Source organism: Rhipicephalus sanguineus, chromosome 7 (genome assembly GCF_013339695.2).
Source record: "Rhipicephalus sanguineus isolate Rsan-2018 chromosome 7, BIME_Rsan_1.4, whole genome shotgun sequence".
In the NCBI taxonomy this organism is placed as follows: domain Eukaryota; kingdom Metazoa; phylum Arthropoda; class Arachnida; order Ixodida; family Ixodidae; genus Rhipicephalus; species Rhipicephalus sanguineus.
Genome location: NC_051182.1, coordinates 99217117 through 99232060, shown reverse-complemented (window position 1 = coordinate 99232060; position 14944 = coordinate 99217117). Strand labels below are relative to the sequence as shown.

Genomic DNA, 14944 nt, shown 5'->3' with positions numbered 1-14944 from the left:
CCTTTCTACGTTTCTGTTTGTGTCTCTCCTTCTCTGTTTCTCTCTCTCTCTCTCTCTCTGTACTCGTTCTCTCGCCCATCTGAGTGATTGCATCCCAAGCCGGACAAATCGTAGCAGCGGAAAAGCGCGCGCCGGGCGCACATATTCGGGGAGCGAAGCAGAGGATGAAGAGGAGGACGAAAAGAGCGCGCGCCAGCCGAGTTATTGCGCTGCACGCTTTATAAAGGTAGAGACCATTCGTGATGACAGTTTCTGCGAACGCGTAACCGCATAACGCAAAGCATAACAGCACCGCTGTAAAAACGCATAAAGATATACAGATGCAGATAGATAGATAGATAGATAGATAGATAGATAGATAGATAGATAGATAGATAGATAGATAGATAGATAGATAGATAGATAGATAGATAGATAGATAGATAGATAGATAGATAGATAGATAGATAGATAGATAGATAGATAGATAGATAGATAGATAGATAGATAGATAGATAGATAGATAGATAGATAGATAGATAGATAGATAGATAGATAGATAGATAGATAGATAGATAGATAGATAGATAGATAGATAGATAGATAGATAGATAGATAGATAGATAGATAGATAGATAGATAGATAGTGTCTTTGGTTCTCCAAAGAATCCTTCTCAAAGCCCTCAAATGAAGAAACGATAACGCATAGATACAAGGGAGCAATAATAAAACTTGAGACTAGAGCCTCTAGATACTGCCAAAAAGACTGCCATAACTTGCTTTTATAAATTTCAACCTTTCTCGTAATTTTCCACGGCATCATTAGTTCAATTAAAACATCTAAGTCGTCTAAAACGCCGGCTTTCTGACATTTGAGAAAAGGAGATGCCCACAGTGGCAGATATCGAGTAATCAACAGTGTTATAGTCTGCGTCAAACACGTGAAAATAATGAGTTTAAAAATTGGTTTCAATTGCATTCGCTACTTTTTAAGAGGCCTCACACATACGTATGATTCGCTGATATTCCTCAAATTAAATTTGGCATTTGTTTTTTAAGTACTGGTGCTAAATTTTGAGGTATCTATGAGTACAAGTGTTATTTTGCTTTAGCGATTAGAACACCTAAACGCGGGATCATAGATTTCTACACAGGCTCAACTTTAGTCACTTATGACAGCGTAGCTTATTTTTAGAGATCCTATAATGGTATCAGAGCGATCCACTTTATCTCTCATAGTCCGCCGCGTTTCAAAAACATTTATATTCAGTACAGTGCTGGGAACATTTCCCGCATCGACCTCTAGATATTCTTTGCTTCCAGATTTCAATTCATTCTGTCATCAACCTGTAACCTACTAACATCCTGATTAGCTTCTAGATGTCAGGGCAACCTCGCTAGAGAAAGCAGTTGTCACTAGTTTGAACCCGTCACAACGACGTTTTCTTTTTCTTCGACTACGAACCTTTCCCTCCGAGATTCCGGCACTGGTCTATTGCGCAGTTTCGTGCTACGGTCACGTATTAGGTCATTTGTTTTTCTCTTTTGTTCTTTCTAGATTCTACGACAACGATGGCTAAATACGTAGCACCAATCCTTTGGCTCAACGAAAAGTTTGGCACATTCAGCTATGATGTATTCAACAAACATACAGCGAAGGTCATTGAGCTTCGCATGAAGAATCCTGAGGTGAATGAGTTTGTATCACGGAATGCTCGCTCAACCGAAACATTAAATCGGCAGCTATATTTGTATTCGTTTAAAAGTATACCATCACAAAAGTTCATCAATAAGTCCACGCGAAGGTATTGCCTTAATATTACCGTAGTGCTCAGCTGTTGTAGTCCTCAAGCAGTCATGTTCTAGAGGGCTTTTTCTGTCTGTTCATCAGGCTTGAGAGGTGGAAAAGACAAAAAATAGTCAAGAAATTGGAAAAACTACCCAAAGAGTAGCCAACTTGAGCCAAGGGCAGTAAAAGTTGCCAAAATTAGCCACGCGTGTGTGAAAACAACTGCGATGTTTTTACTTAAATCACTCAATGCAAGAGCGTTTTGGTGGAAACGCAAATAAATACAGTAAGAACCCTTGAAAATTATAATTGTTGAGATTAAAGCATAAGTTGATGAATTCAGCAATAATTTCGAGAAAGACGATGAAATTTTTACGCTGTTGCCCACATGACACAGTCTTCATGCGTACTGCGTTAAATTTAAAAGAACAACAAATGTTATGTATGAGTGTGCTCGAAATCAGAGTTGCTGGGATTGAATAATAAATGGAGCCACTTCTGCAATCATTGCTCGCGTGATGACGAAGTCCGAGCGGTTAATATTTTCGAGTCGCAGTTCGTACCTAATTCAAAGAAATCACACAGAGAGTTTGTTTGACCCCCGATTTTCAATGTCAATGACTGCAGAGCGTCTTGAATGCGGAGCGCTTTCGTTTGTACTGTTCCCTTGCAATTACAGTTTAAGGTCTCGTTAAGAAATAGGTGGCCTGCAAAATGACGCCCCATGCAACAGTACCCGGAGTCCCAGCCACGTTTCCAAAACTCTTTTGGTTTGCGTAATGCGAGCGCCAAATTCAATTTAGGGAGCATGACATGTGTTGGTCGCCATGTTTTGAGGCCGCATTCTAGAACGCCTGCGGCTGCAACCTCACAAGATATTGATAATAGGTGCAAATGGAGGGAACAAGAAAGTAGCCAAGAAATAGCCAAGTAGCAAAGTAGCCAAGATGTTTTTTCTACCACCACCAGCCTAAAAAAGTAGCTAAATTGGCGAAACGTAGCTAAACCAGGCAACCCTTCTGCCCATCGCTCCTGATGCCAGTTTATCAGCTTTTTACTTCACATCCAGTGTACCAATCGTCGACGTGTACTATACTATTTTCTAGAAAGCGTTACCTGAGTGTTGATGTAGTTTGCAGTTTGATTTATCGGTGCGTTTTTTTCGAAGCCACAGATGGCACCTTTACTGCTCGTCCAAAATAATGTGTTTATTTGTTTTTTAATGAAATATTGTAGTTAAAAGTGAATGTGAGGCGGTTTCTATGTCTTATTGCCTGTCACTGATATGCGAAACCGAAAAAATTGACAGAACCTTATCAATACGTTGAAAACGATTGTGGCGACGTACTGGCCTTAAGTTTCTATCTCAGCCGCGGATGTGACTTGCGATTATTTCTGCCTCTGCCTTTCAGGCAAGGAAGCCGGACATGCTGCAGACGATGCTTGACGTTGAAAGCGAAGAAGGGAAACTACCGGAATCTCCGCAACTTCTCGATGGTCAGTTACTTTCTTCTCGTTATTTCTCTAGTATATCGTTTTGAACAGTACAATGTTTTTCTGGGTTTCGCACTGTGTACTAGATTGCGAAACCTATATCCCCCACTGCCTCATCTGTTTGGTCCCCTTCCCGTCATTATCAAGTTAGCATGCTTTAATTAAGCAGTTCAGAACAGAGCCGCCTGTCACATTTCAAGAAACTTCGGCACTCAGCTTAAACTCGGTTATTCCCTGCGACCATTAGCCGTTCGCCGTTAAATGTCTTTGCAATGCCTGTTTGACAAGCACGTCTACAGTAACAAAATACCATTGTTGCAGCTTGAAGCCCCTTTTGCACGTCACGCAGGTTACATGATCACCTCAGCTTCACATGCATCTTTGGTAACACAAACGCGCTTCGGTTAACACATCATCACTTCTGCAAGCCATCTGCACGTAGAATGACTACCCTGATGATATCGTCTGTGATAGTAACCCTAAGATGTTTAGAAAAAAACTTGAGGTGCATTTTCTTACAACAGCATCGTAAAATTGTTTTATCGTGTAACTTTCAAGCTTTGTTTATTTTTACGAACTGTTGCTTTTTCTTTTCCTTAGCGAGCTGTAATTTGCTGTTGTATGTGTTGTTGAATTTCGCTAACGTGCCGCATTATTAATTTTATTGTGATCTGTTTTTCTAAGTTGTTATTATTCACTTGCATTGTAACCCACTTCCTTACAAGTTTGCTTGTGATTTCACCGTAAACCCTCTTACTCAATATTTTTTGGCCTGTGAAACATAAAAAAAAAAAACATTTTTCTGTTCCTTCAAGAACAGTGTTCTTATCTTTTGATTCATCGCGACCGAACAACGGCGCAGTTTTAGATATTCTTCAATGACGGAGTGTTACGAATGCAAGCATTGTTTGTTTGCTTTTTCATGGTATCAAACTAATATTAAAACACAACACGGTCAATTAGGTCGCAGAATAAAGCCTTCTTTAGAAGTTACGTGCCAGCACATTCTGGATATCTGCCCTTTCGCATTTCAGAAAACAAGTTTCTGATAAATACGCAACTGCTCCTCAAACATTTCTCAGTTTTCATGACATACATATTGCAGACGTTATTTCTTCCACGTAGCTGATGCCAAGCTTTACAAAAGAATGAGCCCAGAAGAAGTCGGCATCAACACCACCATTCTATTCATTGCCGGGTAAGTACAAAAAATAAAAGAAATAACTACAATATGATTTTTCTGTCTTATTCGTTGATAGCTGATCAAACAGACGTCAAAACCACAGTGAGCTCCAAATTATAGCCGCATACCTGTGAGAAAGGTTTACTCATTCCTAGCTTTTACTCATTCACCTGTGAGGAAGGTTTACTCATTCACTGGGAAAACTAGATCCTAACTTCATAAATCTACCAGCATTGGCTACCGTACTGCAGCAAACAAAAGTTTACATAAAGCTACCAGAACGCGCCACATCAATGCGCCACACCAATTCTGATTTGTACTTTGACACTCTTGTCAGCGTAGAGCAGCGTTCAGTTGACGCAGTGTTTCGGAGAGCATAAAAAGTGGTACAGGCAGGATAATTTGGCAGCATACGATAACCTTCATCGCGAAATGAGAATAGAAACGGTCAGAAGGTTGGTTAAGTTCAGAATTTCAGTTAATGCAACATGGACAGTAGGTGGCACGCATTACTGCGTAAGTTTAGGTTCATAAGCTGCATGTTTTAATAGTACTACATTCCGTGAAATTGTACATCGAGTTTAGCTCTTTCTTGCTGCAAAATTATTCGAAGGTTAACTGGGAAGTGCAGTTGTCACGCCGGATGTCACATTAGCTCGATTTCGTGGCATGCAGCCACGATTCATTTCTCTTCTCTCGTGAAATCAATACCGTCAAGCGTGATGCCTACACACCGCTTCGAAGACTGCGCCAAATTTAACCTGTTCAACGTATTTTAACATTATGATTTGACGTGGCAAGATATTTTTTAATTGTAGGAATGCAAGCTGAAGTGAGTCTCTGCTGCATTGACTTCCCCATGCTTATCATTATGAATTTTATTTATGCATATTTGGGACGAGATACCGTTTATGTTTCTCCTGAATGCTTAAGGAACCAATGACACGAAGGTGCAAGCCATCAAGTGTTAGACTACCGAATCAGTGGACGTTTATCAATGGTTTAATGGTTTATATCGCCTTCAATGTGGCGCAGTCAAAGATGCGTTTCTTCGATTCCTGTTTCCATAAAAGATATCTCGTGTACGTACTCTCCGTGACTGCGCTAACATCTCCTTCTACAAAGTGAGTGAGTCCAACTTTGTTGGACACATTTAAATGTTGCGGCTTATTTCAGCTTCGAGACAACGGCTACGGGGCTAAGTTACCTCGCCTACATTCTTGCCAAACACCAGGACGTCCAGGAACAGGTCCGAGAGGAAGTGAAATCTGTCATTGAACGCTATGTGAGTACTTGTACTTATCGAGATACGCTGGTTATCCATGAAAGCGCATAATGCGAAGGTCATACCACACCTCATGATATATTTAGCGAGAATAGCGTTTGTACTAGCTTCAAATGCCTAGAGGCCACTAAATGTGCACATAGGATATACAGTATTATGTCATTGGAAAACTGATCCTTTTTGTTTCAGAAGCGGGGCAAGGGGGGCCAATTGGTAATGGTTCATGGCGGAACGATGCAAAAAAGGGAAAAACACCGGAGAAAGACACAAACAAGCGCTGGCTAACAACTGAAGCTTTATTCACCAAGATGAACAGGAAGAAAACATACACAGAGTGCGCAAGAGATGCAGATGAGAGGGAAAGAAGGAAGGCCAGAGGCGCCCAAATAAGTTTGACGTCATTTTACGTCACTTGATGCCATGGCAACAAAATTTCATATACCTCTTCTTATTCAATTCTTTTGCGTACTTCACCATTTGTTTCTTCACATAAATACTTCGCGATTTGCCAGCAGTATGTTCGCATAACCTTTGTACTGGGGTAAACAGCATTCCACTGAACAAGAATTTATCACGTCATTTCTATTTATTAGATGGTCAAATAAGAAATGAGGTCAAAATATCCGTTTTGCTGCAATTTTGGTCATAAACGAGACACTGGGTCCCTGATAGACGTTTAATTATTTGAGTATAATAATCGAAGTAAGTTCTTTGCAGGGCGAGCTAGATTACACGGCGGTAACGCAAGGCCTGAAATACTTGTCCAGGGTTGTGGACGAGACCCTTCGTATCTTCCCTCCTGTTGTAACGTAAGTCACTCGATATTGCACAATACAAGTGTAGTAAGATTGGTCACGCGAAAATTGCGATGCTTGCATGGCCTCTCTCGTTCTGAATCTTCCAGTTTCACAACCAGGAGCGCCATCAATGATTTTGAGTATAACGGCATCAAGTTCAAGGCAGGTACCAGCATTTTGTCGCCAACAATTCAAATCCACATGGACCCCCGCATCTGGCCTGATCCGGAAAAGTTTGACCCGGATAGGTAAGTGCTTCAAGGTTATATTCATGCAGCTGAGTGGGAGCCAAGTTAGGATAACCTAAATCTACAAACTGCTACCATATGAGCTACCTGGTACACGCGAGAATTATTAGTATTTTTTTGCTATAGCCTGGCTACTCAGAGTTGAGAAGCTTTGATGCTTTTACATTGCTCGAACATGAGTACTTTCGGTGTAGCATTTTTCTTCAACCGGCATGGCCAGGTCTCCAATCTTTTTAAATGCGAAGCATTTGCTAGCAAACCTCAGGCACTTTGGCTGTTTCTGTCTACTTCTCTATCTATCTATCTAGCCGCCTACATCTGGGCACTCTGCTGGCCGTCTCCATAACTTGTAGTACACCGAAATTGGCATAGCAGGGGATCAATGCATTACGAAAACGATTAACCGGTCATGACATTAATAACACAAAATGCCTGTAGCGTACGTCATGAAGCCTTTTTCCTCAGTCACGTGTGGCACATACCCGCACACCACAGTTCATGTTATGCGGGTATGCGCCACACGCGATTCATAGTCTCAATCAACACGTTTACAGTGAACATACACATTGAAACGCAAGGCAAGTGAGAAAGCTGAACGGCAGAACACCCCTGGAAGACGCTCGACTACCATCCGCTCGTCCACGTGGTCCGCCAGAATGGCGCAGCGTTCTTTTTTTTCTTACGAGGATGGTTAGTGGCCTCATACTGACTGAGGATGACGTCAAATTGATTGAGAGCCGCTTTGTGACACGCGAAGAAGCCGTCGCTAAGTGCCCTGACGGCATACGGCTATACTACAGCATTGCGGACGTCGACCGCTATAACGCTCATTCTCTCGACGCTGCGGTCGACGTTTTATGTCGTACCGCATGCGATAACATAGCTGGCTACAGGAATGAGCGGGTACACAAGGATGTCCTGGCCAAGGTGGTCAAGATGAACGCAAGCGATATGGGTGGCCTGCCGGCCTCAATTTGCCTGAGCATCGGCAAGCGCTACATGATCACGGCCAACATCGACGTAAGTGACGGCCTAATTAATGGAAACGTGAGTACCTTGCCGTACATTGAGTATGACGAACACGGCAACCTCGTGCGACTGTGGCTTGAATTTCCGACGTCCACGGTAGGCATAGACGAAACAGATCCCTAAAGAACACCCCTCAATACAATTGAAATGCGTGTCTGTGGGATACTGCGAACCGCCGCAACCACGATATAGGCTAGAGAAAACGTCTCATGTAAGAGGACAGTTTCCCCTCGCGCAAACAAATACCATGACTTTACATAAGTCACAAGGGGCCACATAAGCCGAGGTAGTCTTCTATTACGATAAGCAACATTTCACCACAGTCACCTTCTCGCCGTACGCTTCGCATAACATCGATTCCCATGGTACGTGGGATCTGCCGATTTTTTTTTTCTGGCGCTAGCACCTAGCGACATTATGTTCCTTGCACTGCACCTTAGATTCACCAGTGAATGGGTGTTGTTATAAAATCATAAAAATCCCGGAATTAAACAGTCTCGTTCACTTGTTATATGCCAAAATGGCATGGAAGTGTACGAATGTATCGCTGCCGCTACGTCGCGGTTAACGATAATATCCGCATTGGACTCGCAGGTATAGGCCACGGATGTGAGCAAAGCGCTCGGGAATAGTGCCATCAAAGTCATTTAAACTTAAAACTTGAGAAATTTAGACGGAACATAATTTATACCTCCAAACGTTTTACAGCGGAGCTGTTATGCTTTTCGTTATGCCGCTACGCGTTGGCAAAAAACTATGATCATCATGAATGGCATCTACCTTTCTAGCGCGTGCAACGCAATAACTCGGCCGGCGCGCGCTCCCTTCGTTTTTTTTCTTCATCTGCTGCTTCGCTCCCCGAACATGTTGGCCCGGTGCGTGCTCTCCCGCTGCGCCGATTTTTCCGGGGTGTGATGTAATGACTCGGATGGGCGAGAGAACGAATACAGAGAGAGAGAAAGAAAGAGAGGGAGAGAAACAAAAGGATAGAAAGGATCAGAGAAATGGGGAGTAAGAAAATGAAGAAAGAGAGAGAAAGATAAAAAGACGGTGAAAGAAATACAGGGAGAAAGAGGTACGAAGAAACAGATAGAACAAAGAGATAAAAAAATAGAGAGAAAAAGAAAGAAAGAGAGAAAGGGAAATAAAAATAAATAGAAACAAGGAAGGCGGTCCAGTTGCGTTCCTTCAGACTTGGCCCTAATAGCATTAAGCTGCCTTATTTTTTTTGTTCCCGTAGCTTCGTTGCTCTCTAAATATGTTTATTTAGAGAGCAAGAACTATTTGTGATTTCAGTGTAAGTATTTGTGTCACCGTGGACTTTATCTTCACGCATCTCCAAAACATCCAAAGTATTCTACTCACTGAGCGAGACGAGCATTTCTTGATTCGTGCAAGTTTTTTATTTGTTCACAGTGCAGTGAACAACGAACTTGTTCCGGTTCATTGCATACACGCGGTCATCGCCAGTTTGAGTACTGAACGTAAAGTTGTTGACAGACTTATTCGGAATGAAGACTCTTCTCCATAGATCGTGTTTTCGAGCCATCTTAATGGCTTAACACGACAGAAGAGTACAGTGACAGTTGGTGGGAGGGTGAGACATAACTGATATGGCTAAACTCCACTAAGAATATGGGAAAGGAGCGTGAAAGATGACAAGCATGGCAGAAGAAAAGTCCACTCTATGCAAGAGCACATAATGCCCAAGCATTTGCCATTTAATCCGTCACAAGCGGCCATGCAATGTGGTGCATCTGAGAAACTGCAGCGGTTTTGTGGACTTGAGCACCGTGCGCACTTGCAATGCCGCCGAGGCAACGAACCCAGGATATTTTGTTATGTAAACAGAGACGTTCCTGTTCCCCTTTTTCGCCGTCAATTATATCGGTGTTTTAAAACTTTTATTGTTTACAAGATCAACAAACCAGCCCGAATTAGGTCGCTATGCTCCCGCATTTCCCCTTCAAATTTTACTGTCATTGAATGGCACGAAAGTTTCTTCTACGGCAAACGTTCAACAAATGGCAGTGTCCACCGTTGCCACGTAGCAATACTTATCGCATACTTAAAAATTAATAAATGCAATACATATGCTGGCGCGGAGGAGGAAGTTATGTTCGCATCGAGTAATACCAGGGGCCTTATCTGAAACCATCACTTTCGGCTGAGCTATCACTTTCCCGAGATTTCACGGGGCTGGCGGCGGGCGTGCTTGGCCGCATCCAGATCGCGCCGGTCTGACACTGCGCCAGCGGGGCGCAAGGACGGCGGGCTGCAGAAATGTTGTCCTTCGCACACAATCACGCTCCCAGAGCGTGATTGTGTGCCCAGAGCAATAATCTCGTGAAATCACGCGAAAGTGAAAGCATCGCATAATTTTGGGGTGCCGCCCCAGGCAAGGATTTCCAGTTTCCAGCTTGGGAGAGCTTAATGATCGCGCTAGTTATCAAGTCCGTATGAATTCCACTTCTCTAACGTGATAGTAACAACCACTGAAAAATGGACAAAGGGCCGCAGGTGAAGGTTATAGGGTATAGCGTCTTGACTTGCGGGTAATGCAGCATTGTGAACGAGTGTTTTGCTTCTGTTTTGGTTGCTGCTGTAGGTTTTTGCCGGAGAACGTTGCAGCGAGGCCAACGATCGCGTACCAGCCATTCGGTGACGGTCCAAGGAACTGCATAGGAAAGCGTCTAGCTCTGCTCGAAATTATATACACGGGCGCAAGGATGGTCGAAAAGTTCAAGCTAACATTGGGAGAGTCTCAGAAGGTGAGCTAGCCTGGCGGCTATGTTTCGATTCTTCTTTATTATATTATAATTACCTCCTGTCTCTGCATAGACCCTGAGCAGGAGCGGGGAATACGCTGCACTCGAAAGCCACACGGGAACATACAAGAAAACTTAGCATAGGATTGCAATATATATATCAAAACGTTTATTGAGGAAGGAAAAAAAAAGAGGTCCAGGGAGCGGATGGGTGGGGCCCCTATTCCAGGGCTCCACTGGCTTGAGCGGCCGCCGCGCCTGGTCGAGGAGTGCTAGCCCCGATCCTCGCTGGCAAGCAGTCTCCCACTGCTCCCTTCCTGAAATTTTGCCAGCTGTTTGCGGCGAGTTAATTTCGGGGTTGCCTATTTTGGCAATCCCACGTTATGTGGTCGACAGTGGGCCTGCCTCCGCACCACGGACAGCTGTCGCTGTACATTGTGGGGTGAATGGCATGTTTCAAATAAAGGTTAGGATATGTATGTGTTTGTATACGGCGTCAGTCGTAAGAGTCCCGCCCGGATAGATCAGGGTGTGGTGGACTGTACTGTCGTCGCTCAAGCCGTTGGTGTTCAAGGATGTCTCGCGGTAAGAAAGGGTGTTCGTCGGAGAGGTCGGCCGCTCGGTTGATAAATGCACGAGCTGCGCCGTCCGCTCTCTCATTGCCATCGAGTCCTGCGTGGCCCGGGCAACAGATGATGGCATGGTCCTGCGTTAGGTCGGGTCCTAATAGGCGAATGGTGTTGCGTGGTAGTCTCCCGGTGAGAAACAGTGTACATGCGACCTTGAAATCGGTAAGAATAAGCGATGATTGTCCCAGGATATCTTTAGTTTTAATAGCTAGCGCGATGGCTGGAGCTTCTGCTGTATTCACGGACGCGGCTAGAGCAGTGGCGCACGTCAGAAGCCCTTGACTTGCGGCCGCTCCTACGACTGCGAGGGCGTACCTGTTGGTACCGCATCAGGAGACATCCGTGTACACCGTGTCAGGATTTCCCCCGAATTGCCGCTGCAACTTGCGAGCTCGAGCGCTTCTACGACCTTTGTGGTATTGTGGGCTCATGTTTTTGGGAATAGGGGCTACTAAGATCCTTTCCCGTACCTGTTTAGCCATGGACTCTAGTTCGTCTCCCGCATGCTATGCCGTGTAGGTTACCCATCTCGATTGCAAGAAAGTGAATACAAATTGAACGCGAGGCATGTACACGTGCTTCCTTAATAACAAAGGCAATGAATGTGGGTTTCATGTACACATGTCTCTTAACGTGGCAGGTATGAAAGATGTCATCATCAACGGAGTGACATCCCAACACAGCCCGTGCCTGTTTCAATCATCTAACACCAAAAAATATACACAAACTAACTTCGCATTCTTCTATACCGAGACAGTAAATAAACACATAACACATCCGCGTGAGAAAAATAGCGGTGGTCTTCCACAACGATAAAGGATGAACGATCAGTGAGCACGGTCGTGTGTACACACATCGCAAATGCCTCCGCAGCGGCCGAATAAGCATCATCTTACCGGTGCACGTGTTCCCACATAACAGCACCGTGGCACACTGGATCTGCCACAATGGGTTCGGCACCGTTACATGGTGTCGCCAAACAAGTGCATGCAGAGGCTGTTTCACATTTAAGGGCAAAATCGGAGCGCAGTGCAATGCGTCCCGAGCGTTCTCTAAGTGTGAAACAGGCTGTCCGTCCTAGCGTGCAAGAGCATAAAAAATGACGATTAGTAACGGTATGATGGCAGCGTGCAGTAGACAACAGGACAATGCGGAACAATTCGACAATTCACCCGCTTCGCCATCCTTGTGCAAATCAATGTGAAGAAGCTTACACTTTACTGAAGTTCAAGTAAAAATGTAAAGCCTGAAAAGAGGAGAATTCCGCTAACCAATCTCAGTCACAAGTACTGCGTTAGATGCAAACGATTTCCCCATTATACTTTTTTAAAGAAAAGATTAACAGCGCTCACACGGGAGGAAGAGACGCAAGACGTCACGTGTGAGCGCCGTGAATCTCTTCTTTAAGATATTGTCACATGGTTGTGACGGTGAAGAAGGCGGCAGTCAGGTGGTCACAGACAAAACGCTATATTTGGCGAAGTTGTGCCCAGAAAAAGAATGACACTCAGAAGGTAACGATAGCGGCTAGTACAGTCGTGGATCGTCGAATAATCGTATCGTAGGCGGAATGCGTCATCCTATATACATGAGTGATCGAACATTACAGGAATGAAGGAAGGGAGATGATTTTCTAAGGGCTCGTTATGTTCGAGCTCCGTTAATACCGTTAATAATCGTCAACGAGCCCTTAGAAAATCATCTCCCTTCCTTCATTCATAGCGAGGGTCTCGTCCTGGCAGACTTAATGCCTTCAGGTAGTATGCGAGGGATTATTGGTCAGCTGCCAGCTCGTAAAAAGATCACGTGCTACGTGACGCCACCAGGCAAAAAAGAGTGTTCTACACTCGCCGCCATGGCTGCGATTGGCGCTGACTAACACTCCTACGTTTAAATCAACATATATACCCCAAAAAGTGGACGGGAGGATGACCGCCGCCGTAGCTCAGTGGTAGAGCATCGGACGCGTTATTCGAAGGTCGCAGGTTCGGTCCCTGCCGGCGGCAAGTCATCTTTTCGTCCACTTTACTTTCTTCACATTTATGTTCTAAATACTACAGATAACACCCCCTATACTTTCCTTGGCGTTATTGTCTGTTATTTCTCATTAATCACGAACATTACAGGGTTATCTCTGGTGCTCACGTTAGCACTAGAACAAACTCGACTACTCGCGTAATGAGCCACTCTTATCAAAATAGTCTAATATAATCGAGAAGTTTCCCGAACACTGCGGCGCGGCCTGCTCCGCACTGTGGTAACAGGTTTTGTGGGTGAAGCCCGGTTACAAAAATGAATGGGCATGTGTGGCAATATGTACCAACTAGCACGGCCTTCGCCGCTTGTTCATTTCGCATACTTCTTTGCTAGCCCCCTTACCGTTAAGATTTTTCCTGATGTAGAGACACCAAAGAGCTCGCACATCGTGAGACGCACTCTGTGTTTACAAATTGCTTTGTTTCCAGGGTTTCTAAATTGATTGTATTGGTAAGCACATAGTTTTCATAAAGACACATCTTTATAAAGATCCAGTACGTATAGAGGACGCACCTGTTCGCTTGTACGGATTCTTTTGTGGGGCCCATGTTTATTTTCTTGCGCACAGTAACTGCATTGGACAAAGGAAAATGTCTGCGGCAAACACGACGTGCATTGTGTGTCCTGCACCCCCGTTTCGTTCTCCTCCTGGTCTATTTCTAAGCATTTTTCGTTAGCCCTAACCAACTGACCCACATTGCCACTTTGACGGTGCCCTTGCTTTTTTTCTTCAGGGTCGTATGGTTATGGACTACCACGCCATGGTCTCATCGCCCGGCGACGGCCCCTACATTGTGTTCCATCGACTTTGATGCGGCAAGGTCTAAAACGTCTACACCATCTGCCTGAGAAACCTAGAACTTTTGTTGGAAGGACGCATAAATGCCGTCCTCATAGCTAGGTTTCATGCTTATCACGCTGAGCAATGACGTCATTGTAATGCACAGGATACATATGCAATAGTCTGAATAAAGGTATGCTGCAGAAAAAAAAAGAAGCAAATTCAATGTGAAGTGGCTAAATATACTTGATTTACACGAAAGCCGTTTGGTACGTTTTCAACTAATAAGCACTGCACAAAATTCGCAGCGACGCCACGTGGGCAATGTGGTCTTTGAACCATGCAGCGATGATTATAGACAATTTTAGTTTAGCGTGCGCAAGGCTGTACGTGCGCAACGAGCAGCGCGCTGCGTACGCTACATTTGAGGCTGTATCCTACAGCATTAGTTCACCGTGTGGAACGCCTGAAACGTGGACTGCACCTGAACGTCAACAGGTTTGTCTTCGAGTGTTGCTTTGCGCCATCAAGTGGCGAAGCAATAAGCTGTAACAGTCGAAATTGGTCGACGCAACACTCAAGTCAAGGCACGAGACAAGGCGAGCTTTTCTGACGACGAGTATTGGCTTGGGGGCTTAGTTGAACTTCTATTTCTGTTAATGTGGTGCAGCGCGAAGCGGCACGAGCGACACAGAGACGAAGAAGACGAGCACTTACTGCCAACTGAAAGTTTAGTGTTTCCTGCAGATATTTTGTAGAAAGAGAAGAAAAACAGAATGAACAGAACAGGGATTGCTAAATGCTAAATACAAAAAGACCCCCACCGTTCATGCCGGCGTCGTCCAGGAATGCCAGCTCTCTCTTACATGTGCGTAGGCATTCTTCACGTGCCATTCAAGATTCAAGCCGCTTCCACAATGATGAG

At 44.4% G+C, this 14944-nt stretch overlaps 1 protein-coding gene across 1 annotated transcript in view; it reads left to right on the top strand.

Annotated features, from left to right (window-relative positions):
• Positions 1–14191, top strand: part of LOC119399657 (uncharacterized) — a 56321-nt gene extending 42130 nt beyond the window's left edge. Inside the window, exons 21-28 of the mRNA XM_037666472.2 lie at positions 1538–1668; positions 3181–3265; positions 4388–4460; positions 5622–5730; positions 6448–6539; positions 6635–6775; positions 10413–10575; positions 13973–14191. Of these exons, the coding sequence (XP_037522400.2) occupies positions 1538–1668; positions 3181–3265; positions 4388–4460; positions 5622–5730; positions 6448–6539; positions 6635–6775; positions 10413–10575; positions 13973–14050 (872 nt within the window). The 3' untranslated portion in view covers positions 14051–14191. The remainder of the gene's footprint in view (positions 1–1537; positions 1669–3180; positions 3266–4387; positions 4461–5621; positions 5731–6447; positions 6540–6634; positions 6776–10412; positions 10576–13972) is intronic.
• Positions 14192–14944: the final 753 nt, after the last annotated feature.